Raw genomic sequence first — 14,586 nt, 5'->3', positions numbered from 1 at the left:
CAGCAAAGGTCAAAGGAAAGGTTTACAAGACAGAGGTGAGAGCAGCTATGTTGTATGGTTTGGAGACAGTGGGACTGACAAAAGGACAGGAGACAGAACTGGAAGTGGCAGAGCTGAAGATGTTGAAGTTCTCCTTGGGAGGGACAAGGATGGACAGGATTAGGAATGAGGTCATCAGAGGTACAGCACAGGTTGAACGTCTGGGAGATAAAGTTAGAGGCCAGACTGAGATGGTTTGGACATGTGCAGAGGAGGGACAGTGGGTATATTGGTAGAAGGATGTTAGAGATGCAGCTGCCAGGAAAAAGACAAAAGAGGAGACATATGGATGCAGTTAGAGAGGACATGGATGTAGTTGGAGCGAGGACTGAGGACACAGAAGACAGAGTTAGATGGAGGAGGATGACTTGCTGTGGAGACCCATGAAAACGTAACAGCCAAAAGAAAAAGAAGAAGGAGCTCACTATTATCAAAGCAATAAAGGCTACAATGACTCATTTTCACTGTATTATAGATGGATGGATAGATGGTAGGAAAACAAGGCTATGAGGTTATAAGGTTATAAGACCTTGAAAAGGTCTTATAACCTTATAACCTCATAACCTTGTTTCAGACAAAAATACTTAGGAGTGGTAAATGTGTGCCCCCTGGTATGATACCATGCCCCCTCCACAGTTTGAGAACCACTAGTTTTAATAACTAAGGTGTCCAATACTGGTCACTAATCTAAAACAGGTAAGAACTGTCTGAATACTGACTCAGCATTTATTCATCCATTTTCTTAGTGAGCTGGTGTCTATCTCCAGCAGTCATTGTGCAAGAGGCGGGGAACACCCTGAACAGGTAGCAAGTTCATCACAGGGACACATAGAGACAAACAGAAGAGACAATCATTCACACTCTCACTCACACCAAGGGACAATTTAGTGTTACCAGTTTATCTAACATGCATGTTTTGGTCTGTGGGAGGAAACTGGAAAAAAACACGTCTACATGGGGAGAATATGCAAACTTTACACAGAAAGGCCATGAGGCAAACCTGTGACCTTCTTGCTGTGAGGCAACAGCTCTAACCACTGCACTTCAGCATTCCAACTATTGTTTTACTGCTTATAATTTATTCTGTACCTTTTTTGGACTCTAGGTACTTGAACATACTTTCAGCAATTTCAGCCATTCAGTTATCAAAAAAGTCCATTTTCTCTTTCCTTTGAGTTTCTGTCTATTTTTTTTCCTTTTGACCAGCCTGATGAATACACTGATGAATATAAAAGTTTCACGGTTTGTATTTTAAGACAGCTACAAAGATTTAAACTATTCTGCAAGGTCAAACCTGCTTATCATTATTTATATTGTTACTTTGAGGCATGTTTGCAACTTTCTGTAACTTTATGGAGTAAGTGCAGCCTTAATGAGCTGCTATTATTGAGTTTATATTTATCTGCTCCAATAAATCTCACAGAAAACAGCATTTGCCATTTTAATTTCCAACTTTCCCAACAAGAATCAATAGTTTGACTTCAAAAGACACTAAATTGATTCCAACTCAATGCTAGTCACTTAGCAGATATTCAATACAGTGGATCTGCTTGTGTTTATTGCCCGCTGCTAAAGGCAAAAGGTGTCTGTGTGTGTGTTCATTTGTCTGTAATGTAAAAATATATCGCAAACCACTGGACAGGTTGAAATAAAACTCTTAGAAAGTAATAATTGGATGTAGATTTACAAATGATTAACCTTTAGTCACTCCAGTTTAGGATGGTTTGCCACACCTATTAAGCCATTGCTAACACAAAAATGATTCTTACTCTTTCAATTTTACAGATTTTGAGCTAAAGTTTAGAGTAGTACGCACACATAATGTCATTTATAGGTTTTGACCAAAATAGCTTCAACTCAGTCCGTCCTCAGTATAAGATGTTTTTACTTTAAAATTCTGGCAGTGGGGAATATGCATTCTTTCAAGGATTTAATTTAATGCTGTTTATGGGTCAACTTAACACCTACTGTATGCTGTTGGTGATGCTGTGGGTTTTTGTGTTTCACTAAGCAGCACATGTGAAATACAAAAAGCATATGTATGCAGTACTTCAACTCCACCTCAACGCTGTTCTGGCTTCCTGTTTTCAATCTTACATTAGTACCTTATCTTTCTGATAGCACACACACACACACACACTCACTGAAAGAAACACTCAAACTTGCCGTTCTTTTCTTTTTCAATATGAAATCCCTGCGCGCGTTCGATAACATTTTATCTGCTGCATTTTAATGAGCGAACAAGCGACAGACAAGCCTTGGCTCTTTGCGGTCCCTCTCCTCCCTCTGCTCATAATTCCACTCTTCTGCTTCCTCCAGTAGAAGTCATCAATTTATGAAAATGTTCAGCTCTTGGGATGCGACACTTCTCTTCTCTCGCCCCCTCAGTCCTTGAAATTTTTATCCAGAGTAGCTGTCCATCACCACTGCTGCACGTCCTCACTGCCTCTTCATGTCCTCAGGCTCTTTAGACTCTTCTTACAGTGTCTGCTTCGTTTACTACCATGTCCCATCTTCCTGCTGAGCTTTATTTCTCATTCATGTTAACCAGCACTTTTGGAGAGTGGCACCTCCCCCAGTGGTCTTGTTGAATCTGATAAATAACATCATCTGTTAATTGGAAAACACAAGCAAATCTTCATTGTCATTGAACTTTCTTTGAATTTCTTGTATTTCTTCCATCCTTTTGTTGACAAACTACTTCAGCATACTTTCAGCACGTTCAGCCATCCAGATACCAAAACATTCAGCACATTTTGAACATTATGGCTATTTGTAACTTTTATACTTTTTTAAGTATTTGTTTTATTAGAAATGCATTGTAGTCTCCACAAACCCTTTAAAAAACACAGTGCTGTTTGAAAACTCGTTCAGCATACTTGCTTCATTTTTAGATTTTAGCTACTGTTCTGATAATTTTAGCTTAGTTAGTCTGGACTTTATGTCTATGTCCATTATATGACTATATCTTGAATATGATTCAGTAAACGGGTAAAAAAACACAATTTGTGTCAGTGTCCAAATATTTATGGATCTATATTGTCCAGCAGGGCCTCATTCTCAATTTTTGTCTGTATTCTCAGATTTTTGTCTGACTTATTATTGAATACATATAGTTGAATTAGAGGGGGATTTCAATATCCATGTAGATGTTGAAAGTGATAGCTTAAACATAGCATTTAATAATTTAATGGAGTCAATTAGTTTTACCCAAAATGTCCACAATTCTATTCATTCCTATATCATAATCTTGATATGGTTCTGGCATATGGCATACAGAGTAAGCACTTAAAGGAGAAAAGTAATCAAATCTCAAAATATTGATACTGCATGAATATCATTTAGTGAAACACGTCCACAAAACATTCCAGGGAGCCATTTCTCTAAAACTTAAATAACTTGTTTTTAGCATTTGTTGTCAATAAATCTCGAAGTGGGGTGATTTAGGAGGCAGAGTTGCTGTCCTGGGTTGATGACGTGCACTGTGCCTCATTTAACTCCAAGATGTTGGTGAAGAACCAAGAACTTGGTTACTCTGCCGTTGTTTACTAATGGAAATGGAAGAAGCCTTTTTTGAATACAAAGAAATGCTGGACGACTTCACAGGAGTAATGGATAGGCAACCATACCTGTATGGACCTGAACCAACAAACTCTTTAGATTCGGATTCTGATGATCATGAGGACCGTCATGGCTGACAACATCCCCAATGACCAAGTTGGTAACGTGGAACGGTGAGAACCAATTGCCCGCAGATCATTGTCATGACATCAGTACACAACACAGCAAGTCAATACAATGGCAAGGGAGAGCAAATGTTGCTAACTTAATGCTAACTTTTTAAAAATGTGTTTGCACTTGAGTGTAACAAAGTATTGTTTAGGCCTTCTCGCACTGGAGTAATCTAATAAATAAATAGCAGTTTCATACCATGTCATTTGTTTAAGCACACATGGATTGTCTATATTTTTTCATCAAGAACAAACTGCACTAAATCACAAAGTTATCTCAGGTTGTCAGGCCTGTATGTGCAGTATGACACGAGCACGTTCTCGCTTGAGGTATGCTCCTAGTTTTTTACTCTCCATGTGCCTTTCTTTTAAGATAAAATAAACTGGCAAAAAGTCCTCCTTCAGCATGGAATCAATCCACCGAATTAATGAGGGTCGGTACTTGATGTACTCCTCTTTGAAGTGGTCGCTGCACAGGCAGTCACCCGAGTTTGGATAGCAATTCTCACGTCGGAGCTTACATAACCAAATCTGATGACATTTTTTTATCTTCCTGGAAGCCAAAAAGTGATATTTTTTGGCCGGTTTGAACAATTAATTGCAACGCACTGAACCATGTTGCAGGCATACCCATCAACTCGCTGTTGAATTGCTGAATGCTCTTAAGCCTTTGTGGCACAGCGGATGTCACACATCTGGAAAGGTCATGGAAAATGCCGAAAACATCTGAGTAGCTTTTTCAATATTCAGTATACTTGAAAATTTTCTTTCAACTTATGTTAGCTTCAAAACACTTTTCATTTGTCTTTAATAGTACATCCTCACAATCCTGTTCTGTCTGACCATTTTTTCATAACCTTTAAGTTTACACTGGCTGACTACACAGCCACTGAGAGGAAATTTTATTACAGTAGATGTTTATCTACTAGGCACCAGCTCCCTGCGACCCGGAATGGAGAAGCAGGTAAAGAAAATGGATGGATGGATGGATGGATGTTTATCTACTTTAACCAAATTTAAAGAATCTCATTCATTATTATTCTCCTCTGTCTGGTAGAGTCATGCAGCAAAGAGCAGCAACTTAGATGACTTTGGTGATAATATTATGACTTCAATGCAAACATCACTTGATAAAATTGCTCCTCTGAAAAAGAAAGGGGAAGCTGGTTCTTTGGTTTAACTCAGAATTACATACTTTAAAACAGACATCTAGAAAGTTGGAAAGAAAATGGCGCTCCACTTACATGAACAAATCTTATTTAAGCTGGATAAATAGCCTCGTAACATACAAGAATGCCCTTTGTAAAGTTAAAACTGTATATTATTCATCTTTAATAGAAGAGAATAAGAACAACCCCAGGTTTTTGTTTAGTACTGTACCTAGACTAATAAAAAGTATTTTCTCTGTTGAGCCATGTATCTCTATAACTCTAAGAACTGATGAATTCATGAGATTATTTATTTTAAAAAAATCCATTAGAGAGAAAATTCACAGCACCCTTTCTACTCTTGCCTCTGATTCCCTGTCACATGAAGCAGCTTTCAAAGTGTCACTAGAACCTGATTTGTGTTTGGACTGTTTTTGTCTTGTTGAGCTTTGAGAATTGTCAAAATTAGCATCATTCAAATCATCAACATGTCTGCTGGATTCTATTCCAACCAGACTGCTCAAAGAGGTACTTCTCCTAATTAATATCCCCATATTGGCTCTGCTTAATGTGTGTCTAATGAATGCTTATGTATCACAGAGTCTAAAGGTTACTGTAATTAAACCTTTACTTAAGAAACTCAATCTAGATTAAGGAGTTCTGGCCAATTTTAAATTAATATCTAATCTCCCATTCATCTCCAAAATTCATGAGAAAATATTTGAAAATCAACTGTTTGAACATCTGGACAAATAATCTGTTTGAGGAATTTCAGCCAGGGTTTAGAGCTCATCATAGCACAGAAGCAGCACTGGTGAAATTTTCTAATGATATCCTCATGGCATCGGTGGATTTCTGTCCATGCTTGTCCTGTTAGACCTCAGTGCTGCATTTGATACAGCTGTTCATTACATTATTTTACAGAGGCTTGATTGAGATTACAGGAACAGCTCTAAAATTGTTTAAATCATATTCACTGTAAGAAGTGTTACCACCAATTAGTTATCATAACTTGTTTCTATAATTTATTTCCATTTAACATAATGAGTTATGAAATTTCAGCTTATTGTCACAAGTTATTGGCTTTACAACTTATGGTTGTAAGCCAGTTCAATTAAATGTAAATTCAAGTGTGTCAACATATACTAACCGGACCTCTTAAAAATGACGATGACCACTGGCGGGGCGGTAATATTAATGCGCGGTGCAAATAGTACCGGGAATTTAGGTCTTGATCTGATAAGGGACTAATTATGATATAAGATTTTAGTCACACTTAAGAAGGTGCTCCACCCAATTGAATCTGCCTATTGACAAAGGAAGATGAACACCACCTGAGCAAATTGAAGACGTGGAAAGTGAAGTCGCGGATGAATATTTTTTTTCAGCAAGATCTGGATGAGAGCTGGCGGCATTTCGGCGGGCCTTTTCCTGGCTGAGAAGCAAGCAAGCAGCAAGTGAAATAAGGTAATTTGCCTGTATATATTTGTTTAATTAAACCAAATTTGTAAATATGTCATAAAAAAACGAATTTTTGTCTCTGTAACATGTTTAAACACAGGACATTGAAATGACTTGTGGAGGTGAACCTAGCTAAACAGTACTACGGTGCAGTTATAAAACTTTTTATTAAGATAAAACGCAGACAGATACAGCGAGTTTTATAACATTCTGTTTCTCAGAAGCACATTCGTGGCGCTTGGTTAAACTTTTGAGTGGTACCGGTGATATTATTGCAGGTGAGTTAGCGGTTCGGGAAAGGCTGTGTCTTTGTTTCAGTAATTAGCCGGGTTCCTTATTTCGTGTTTGTGCGAGCGCGTGTCCAGTTTCTGCCGGTGATAAACGCAATTTTACTGTTAAAGAGAGGGAGCTACCGCCAACGGGGGGTTGCATATTGAACTGTGTTCTCATTTGGTATGTTCTGACGGTAGTTATTTTTTATCTTTGCTCTTGAAAGCTGTGGCGTAGTTTATAAAGCAGTCGAGCGGGCTGCGGGCATGAGAGCTGGGTGGATCAGAGAGCAGGTGAAAACATTATAGCCGAGTTGACTGTGACGTTGTTTTATTTACGTTTTATTCACGTGAATCGCATAGATTCCAAGCTTTTTATCTGGAGCGTCGGCCCTTTTTTATTTTCAAATCTTTTTTAAGTTTGAAGTTTTTAGAGATAGGAGGGGACTCTGTTCTTCATAAGAAAAAAAAAAACATTTAAGAATACAATTGTTATGCACATCTTTTTTTTTCAACCCTATCTATTGCACCAGGATATTCCTCTGTGGGACAATAAAAGTATACATCTATTCTATTCTTACCATTTTAATGTTTTTGTCATGTTTTCAGTTCATAATGACTAATGCTTTTAGACCATACTCTAAAAATTATGTTCTGTGTTTTAGGTGCAGGTGGTTAAATCATTCAACTTTGGCTACAACTGTGGATGAAGTGGAGCTGTAAGTTTTGCAGTTTTGCCACCTACAATGAAAGAACAATAGTGAATCATTACAGAGACACTCATGAACGTGAAAGACAAGGATTGAGCTGCATTTACCCCAATTGTCTAACTGTGCTCAGATCCCATGTGGATTTTGCAAAACATATCAAGGAACATAAAATATCAAATCCAGTTGCTAAACTACGCTGTGAACTCTGTACGTTTTCAGCACCAACCAACATCAAACAGTATTTTCTTCATTTAAAAAGACATTTGAGAACTCGAGAGGCTGTCAATTGTCCATTTGTGGGGTGCTCTTTTAAGTCGAGGGTAATATCAACTTTCACTGCCCATAAGAGTCGATATCATCATGCTGCTACATTTGTTGATTTCAAACCTGACCTTGTTATAAATTGGCATAATCAAGCTGTTGTAAATGATGAGGAAGAAGACTTTGATGATTTAGTGTCGTCAGATTTATTGTTGGCTGAATCTGAATTTAAACCTGTGCATAATTCCATTCAGCGGCAGATTGCATCCCTTTTACTTCGCCTGCAAGCAGTCCTTCATGTGTCACAATCAGCCATTCAAGAAATTGTTGATGACTTATTCAATGTTGGTGAATGTGCTGGACAAATAACTAAGCAGACAATTGAAAATGTTTTGAAGGAGCATAATTGCACATCTGAGGAATTAACAGTATCTTTGACTGAAGCATTACAGAGTGTAAACCCACTCACTTTACTTTCAAGAGAGGAACCTTTAGGCACAGAATTTAAAAGGCAGTCATTTTATAGACAGAACTTTACTGTCATTGAGCCTGTTGAATATGTTTTGAATAGACAAAAAAGGTCTCATACTGTTGTTTATGTCCCTATTCTAACATTACTTTCTGTAATTCTAAAGAGAGATGAGGTGCTGCGTGAATTGAGGGTAAACAGATCAGTTGAACAGTCTGGCCAGTACAAGTCATGTCTGGATGGTGATAACTTCAAAAAAAATACAATTTTTTCACATGAAGATTTTAGTCTATGCATAACTTTGTACATTGACGACTTTGAAATTTGTAATCCCATTGGCACATCCAGAAAAAAACACAAAGTCTGTGGTGTTTATTGGGTTCTTGCCAATTTGCCAAGAAGATACAAGTCATCGTTGTCATCAATCTACTTGGCTTTACTGTGCAAGACTGAACATGTCAAGACTTATGGGTATAATGCTGTGTTGGAGCCACTGATAAGACATTCAGTATCTAGAAACAGTTGGTGTGTTTGTAGAAAAACTTGCTTGTAATGTAAAAGGGACCATTTTGTATGTGGCTGCAGACAACTTGGCTGCACACTCCCTTGGTGGATTCCAAGAGTCCTTTAATGTGGACAAATTTTGTAGGTTTTGTCTGTGTAGTCGTGAAGAAGTACAGACTTGTGATGTCAGAAGTGGCAACTTTGTTTTACGAACACCAGATTTGTATGATGAAGCTGTACATTTATTGAACCACAGTGAACTTGTGTCTGTTGATGGTGTGAAACGAGAATGTCCACTTAACAGATTGACAGGTTTCCATGCATGCCAAGGTTTTCCACCTGATTTTCTACATGATGTGCTAGAAGGCATTGTACCCATAGAGCTAAGTCTGTGCCTTGCAGATTTTATTTCTAAAAACTATTTCACATTGGATGAGCTTAATAGTGAAATACAAGGCTTTCCTTTTAAGTTCTCTGACAAGACAAACCGCCCTCAGAAAGTTCCATCAACTTTCAAGCGAAACCATACTCTCGGTGGTAATGGACATGAAAACTGGAGTCTTGTGCGTTTCCTTCCTCTCCTCATCGGTCACCGTGTTCCAGAAGGTGATCAGACATGGGAATTAGTCCTTGAGCTCAAAGACTTGGTGGAGCTATTGTCAACCTCATATTTCACTTCGGACTCGCTTTGTTATTTACAAGCAAAAATATCATATCACAGACAGTTGCTGCAGACAGTTTTTCCTGAAAAAAAGCTGTGTCCCAAACATCACTTTATTGAACATTATCCATATCTTATAAAAACGTTTGGACCTCCAACAGAGTGTTGGACCATCAGGTTTGAGGCAAAACATTGTTTTTTTAAAAAGGCTGTGCGGGATGCCAACAACTTTAAAAACATTCTCCTTACTCTTGCAACAAGACATCAACTTATGTTGGCTCATTATCTTTCAATGCCAAGCCTTTTCAAGCCTGAGACAGAGACAACAAAGGTGTCTGATATGTGCCTCGAAGTCCTAGATGCTGGTGTCAGACAAGCCATCTTGAATAGGTTCAGCTGTGTTGACACAGTAAGACTGACCCCTCACATCTTCTTAAATGGAACAAAGTATTCAAAGGGAATGATTCTCTCTGCTGGGAGTACAAGTGGATTACCGGACTTTGGGAGAGTTTTGGAAATATGCGTTGTGTTGGATAGTCATGTTTGCTTCATTATTGAACCTTTTACAGCGTACTATGTGGAGCATCTGCGGAGTTACAATCTTGTGAAGAAAAACCCTGCTGAGTGTCTTTTGGTGAAACCAGAGGATCTCAACGACTACGTGCCATTGGTGTCATACTTCATTCGGGGCTGCCATCTGGTCACTCCTAAGACTTTCTTACTGACATAAACCAGCTGTAAGTAATTACACACTTGTATCAGGGCTGAATAATTTGGGAAAAAAGTCTAATAGCAATAATTTTTACTGATACTGCACTTGAGATCATTTGATAGAGAGAATAATAATTTTTTACATTTCTCATTTTAGGTGTAAATTTTAGCAATTATGATGTGAAGAACTACCAAACTGATATCAAGTCTGTAGAATAAAACTTTTTGGCTGACATGTATGGAACGAGATAATATTAAATGTAGAATGGTATTTTGACATTTTGTCTTTATCAAGCATTGAATTACCTATGCTATTAAAGTATTGCTATTTTGATAGAATTTCAACTAATCAGTCTGCAACTCATACACATGCATATCTTTATACTTTCCCATATACATTCCTGTCTCTCATGTTGTGATATTTTAAAATTTGTTGTTTAGGGCTTTTACACCATCTGTTTATATTACCAGCCAATATGACAGGAAAAATAGCTTAAACTAAGGTTTTAGTCTGCAGTTAGTCTATCACTATTGTTAAATTTTTTAACTATTTCAAATATCTTCCTTGCCCCATACTGCTGGTGCTGTTTGAATTAAATATTAAAATACTTTTTTTATATTTTCCCAGATTTATTTTTGTGAGTTCATTGTTATGAGTAATAAAATAACTGACTTGATTAAACATTAGTTTAATTGATTACAAAAACTGCAAGTGGAGCTCTCATATTTTATTACATTTCTTCCTACAAAACAGTGCTAAAACCATGTCTCTCTTGTTCTCATTAGCCCAATTTCATGTTTGTCACACCTGTCGTACAAACACCTCAAGTCAGCTCAGTACACCACTACCTCTTTCATACTCACAAAAAAAGGTTACTATCTGGTTAAGGACTACATATGAGTGGCCAAAATCATAATAGAAACTTCAGATTCCATGTGTTATTTATGGTTATTAAATACATGAACATAAGAACAAAAAAAATCTTGATTTGGTAAACATTTGCCTGCAGTCAGGACTAAGACATTTATGATTTCAAACTACTGAGAATGTGTAGGAGGTAGAGGGATCCAAATAGTTTATACTGAATGTTTTTCTTAAACTGCATATTTTTTTTCTATTTTCCAGGTCAAAGTGGTCTACAATGCTGCTGCGTGTCATCGTGTCAGAAAATGAAATCAGACGTCTTTCAGTTGAAGACATCCCCTCAAGCGTCAAGGAACTGTACCAGGTGTTACGAACCAACCTTGGTCTAAGAGGAGGATTCATTTTGCAGTTTGAGGATCCTGACTTCAATAATCAGTTGTGCAACCTAACAAACATCAAAGACCTTCCTGTGGACCGTGCAACGTTGAAAGTATTGTTCACAGCTGATGATGGCTCAGATTCAACGTTGGACACAGGCAGCCTCCCTTCCACCAGTAGTGGGGATTCTGTCGAATGGCCTGATCCCTTCCCAATTCCCCAGTTTTCACATGATGTGGAGCTGCAGCTGAAAGAAGCAAATTGTAGGTATGCTAAGGATGGATCTTTGACAGTGATTCCTAAAAGTTTAAAGACTGATATCCTTGACACACTTGCAGACCGTATGTCGAAGATTAGTGCTTATCCTGAGAGGCAACACTATGAAAATGTGGCCAAAGCACTGGTGGAGAAGCATCCCTGTCTGCGAGAACCAGGGTCTGAAAAGGGATGGTACTCATGGTTTCACAGCCTGAAATTTAAGCTTGGAAACTACCGGCAAAAATTAAGTGCAGCAGGATGCCCTGAAGTGGTCGTAAACAAACGAAAAGCAGGAGGTTCAAAGGGAAAATGTGTCAAGAAGTCAAAGAAGGGTGAGGTAAACTACTGTCCTGATCCACCTGAAGGACAGAGTTCTGAAAACATGGAGGAGAAGCGCAAGATTATGGAGGGTGAAATGCTGAAGAGAGACCCTGATCACCAGCTGCTGGAGGATCTGATGGTTACTACGTTTTCCCAGCGTAGAAAGGAGATAATTGGAGATCAACCACACATCACAGAGCTCATTTCCCGATGGCCAGCTCTGTTTTATGAGAAACAGGTAATCACACAACTTGGCATTAATTCCACCGAGAGATTTAGTCCTGTTATGTTAAGACTGTGGACTGTCCTATTGAGAAATGTTGTATTTTCTGTCTTTTCACTTCAGATTAGAGCAGAATTCAGGAGAATCGTCACCACAGACCTTCTGGAATCTTTTCTTGATGGACTTGATGGCCTGATCCCAAGACTGCTGGAGGTATACAAAGCAGCAACCAAGTCTGGAAAGAAGCAGTCACTCAAAGACATTTTGGACTGCCTTGTGAAAGATGTAAGTGGAACTGTGGATGGGTAGAAAATTAGGCACCATTTATGTTTGTTAAAACATTTTCATCTCACTGCATGTCTCATATCTTGTAGGACACAAATGAAAGGAGAAGGGCTGCTGCTCTGCTTGGTTTGCCACACTACATATCAGGCGAAGATCCATCAGCTGTCATCAGGATGTGTGATGTAAGACAATTTTGAAATGCAAGAATTGTATGTTTGTTTACATTTGTCTATTTTTTGCTATCCTTTCTTTAATTTAAAAAAAGAAAACTTTTTGGTTTTTGTGTATGTATGTATGGGGGTGAGCAGGGGTGGGGGGTTGTAGAAAAGAGCATATTGCCAGTACAGAAACTGAGTGAAAAACTGTTGTGGATGGGGCCAACAACAGAGGACAATTTAACTATGTAAGAGAAGTCATACTTTTAAAAAGTCAGAATCAGTTAATGTGTCCTACATATTTAGCATATTTTCAGTGCTTTACCTTGGTAAGCTTTGGAGTAATATGGTGTACAGCAGGCACAGCTTTGCTCATGTGTAAGAAAACAGAAGCTCTGTAGATGAAAAGAGTTCATGCCAAAAAGAAGGGCTGCCTGATGACAAAGTAAAGCATTGAAAAAACAATTTAATATGATGTACACTTAAACTGATAGTTTTTTCAATTATGGCTTCTTTTACTTGTCTAATGCATCTTTTGTTGTTGGCCTCATCCACAACAGTTTTTATTGTTAAGTTTCTGGGCAGTCTATGCTTCTACGAACAGGGAGTGTGCTGTATGCTCTGTCAGGTTATGCACACTGACTGAATAGAACAGTGTCCTACAACCCCACTTTTAAAAAAAAACTGAACTATCCCTAAAGTGTCAACATATACAGGATATTAAACCTCACAATAGCATCCAACAACTTGTAATATAAAGATACCTTGAAGTAATGGTATTCTGTGCTTGCACACAAAAATGATCATTTATTATTATTTCTTCTTTTTAAGGCTCATGTTGACACTCTGGATGATGCCTTGAAGGGGATACAGCTTGGTCTCTTGATAGCCTGTGAAGGTGGTGAACGGAGTGCCATTCCACACGAGGTCTTTGATGTGGCAGTTGTGGTGGAGGAGACCATTGTGCTTCACAACATTAAAGATGTGGCACAAAGCTTTGCCATGCTTATGGGTGTCATCTACTGCGTCAATCTCAAGTATCCAGATGACATGAAGTATTCATTTGAGTTTCTTCAGCGAGTGGTGATGAAGATCAGACCAGACCAGGCTTCGGCTCGAGTACATGGATTGAGAAACAAAATCTTGAGGTACAAACTGTAACATGTTTTCAATTTTTATTTTCTCACCTAAAAAGAGTTGTAACAATTTGTTCAGTTATGTTCTATAAACACACATAATACTGACTGCATTGTGCTGAACTAATGTTAAAAAAACAAACAAAAAAACATCACTCTCAGGGTTGTCTTTGTGAGATTGCTGACTGATTTTGTAGCACTTTAATATGTTGGACCGTTTATGAGAGATGATGGCTGATTGTAATCTGATTTTGAGGTTTTACTGCAACTGTTTGATGTTAATGATTACAGTACTTTGGTTAATGTGCTTTAGGAATAAACTGGATTTAGATAATGTGGTTAGAATGTTCTTGTTGAACATGGTCTAACTTCAGCACATTCTTGTCTTGGAGATGAATGTTATGATTTACAGTGGCTTTAAGGCTCCTCTCAACCAAAACTGTATTTGATGGAGAAAGGGTTTGAAAAATAAATGTTATTAAACATGTGAGTTGTAAGTGTATTCTGTGTAATTTTTTTAAGGAAACTGGTGAACTTGCTATTATTAGTGGAGAAAGGGGAATAAATTTGAAGATCTTTGTTAACTTAAATTGCAATTTTAAGTTCAATTGCTGCCTTAAAAACACAAGTTAACATAACTTGAAAAGGCAATTGATATGAATATAGTTAGTTATTTTAATTTTAAAATGTGAGTTGAAAGGATGTATAAGTGTATGTTACTTTGACAATAAGGAGCTAGTTTTCTTGAATGGATAATGTAACTTTGTGAGTTGTTTTAACTCAGGATATCAAGTTCAAACAACAAATAGTAATTAATTAGACAACTGAGTGGACTCACAAATGTGAGTTCTTACAGTATATAATTGTAAGTTTCCTTGACAAGAGTAATTAATTTATTGGAAGAAATAATGTTCTATGGTGAGTCATTTAAACTCATAGTATCAAGTTGAAACAATAAATTATCATCAATTGGACAGCTTTTATAACTTTCATTTAAAATT

At 37.6% G+C, this 14,586-nt stretch overlaps 1 protein-coding gene across 2 annotated transcripts; it reads left to right on the top strand.

The window, feature by feature from the left end:
* The first annotated feature begins 6,287 nt into the window (after window positions 1–6,287).
* LOC108245180 lies at window positions 6,288–14,209 on the top strand. 2 transcript variants are annotated; one of them, XM_017431874.2, is made up of 7 exons: window positions 6,288–6,385; window positions 7,314–7,367; window positions 9,823–9,990; window positions 11,091–12,024; window positions 12,133–12,294; window positions 12,384–12,476; window positions 13,281–14,209. In XM_017431874.2, the coding sequence occupies exons 4-7, from the start codon at window positions 11,107–11,109 to the stop codon at window positions 13,608–13,610; spliced, it is 1,503 nt and encodes a 500-aa protein (XP_017287363.1). In that variant the 5' UTR covers window positions 6,288–6,385; window positions 7,314–7,367; window positions 9,823–9,990; window positions 11,091–11,106; the 3' UTR covers window positions 13,611–14,209. The 2 variants fall into 2 exon arrangements, with proteins under 2 accessions (XP_017287363.1, XP_037831537.1); XM_037975609.1 differs by lacking the exons at window positions 6,288–6,385; window positions 7,314–7,367 and having other exon boundaries at window positions 7,375–9,990.
* The last annotated feature ends 377 nt before the right edge of the window (window positions 14,210–14,586 follow it).

This window comes from Kryptolebias marmoratus, linkage group LG5 (assembly GCF_001649575.2).
Source record: "Kryptolebias marmoratus isolate JLee-2015 linkage group LG5, ASM164957v2, whole genome shotgun sequence".
NCBI classification, from domain to species: Eukaryota; Metazoa; Chordata; class Actinopteri; order Cyprinodontiformes; family Rivulidae; genus Kryptolebias; species Kryptolebias marmoratus.
This window is presented reverse-complemented; position numbering and strand designations above follow the sequence as displayed.

Coding starts and splice junctions, on each gene's coding strand:
- LOC108245180 (XM_017431874.2), top strand. CDS start 11,107: ATGCTGCTGCGTGTCATCGTGTCAGAAAATGAAATCAGACGTCTTTCA. Junction 12,025..12,132: donor CTCTGTTTTATGAGAAACAG/GTAATCACACAA, acceptor TTTTCACTTCAG/ATTAGAGCAGAATTCAGGAG. Junction 12,477..13,280: donor CTGTCATCAGGATGTGTGAT/GTAAGACAATTT, acceptor CTTCTTTTTAAG/GCTCATGTTGACACTCTGGA.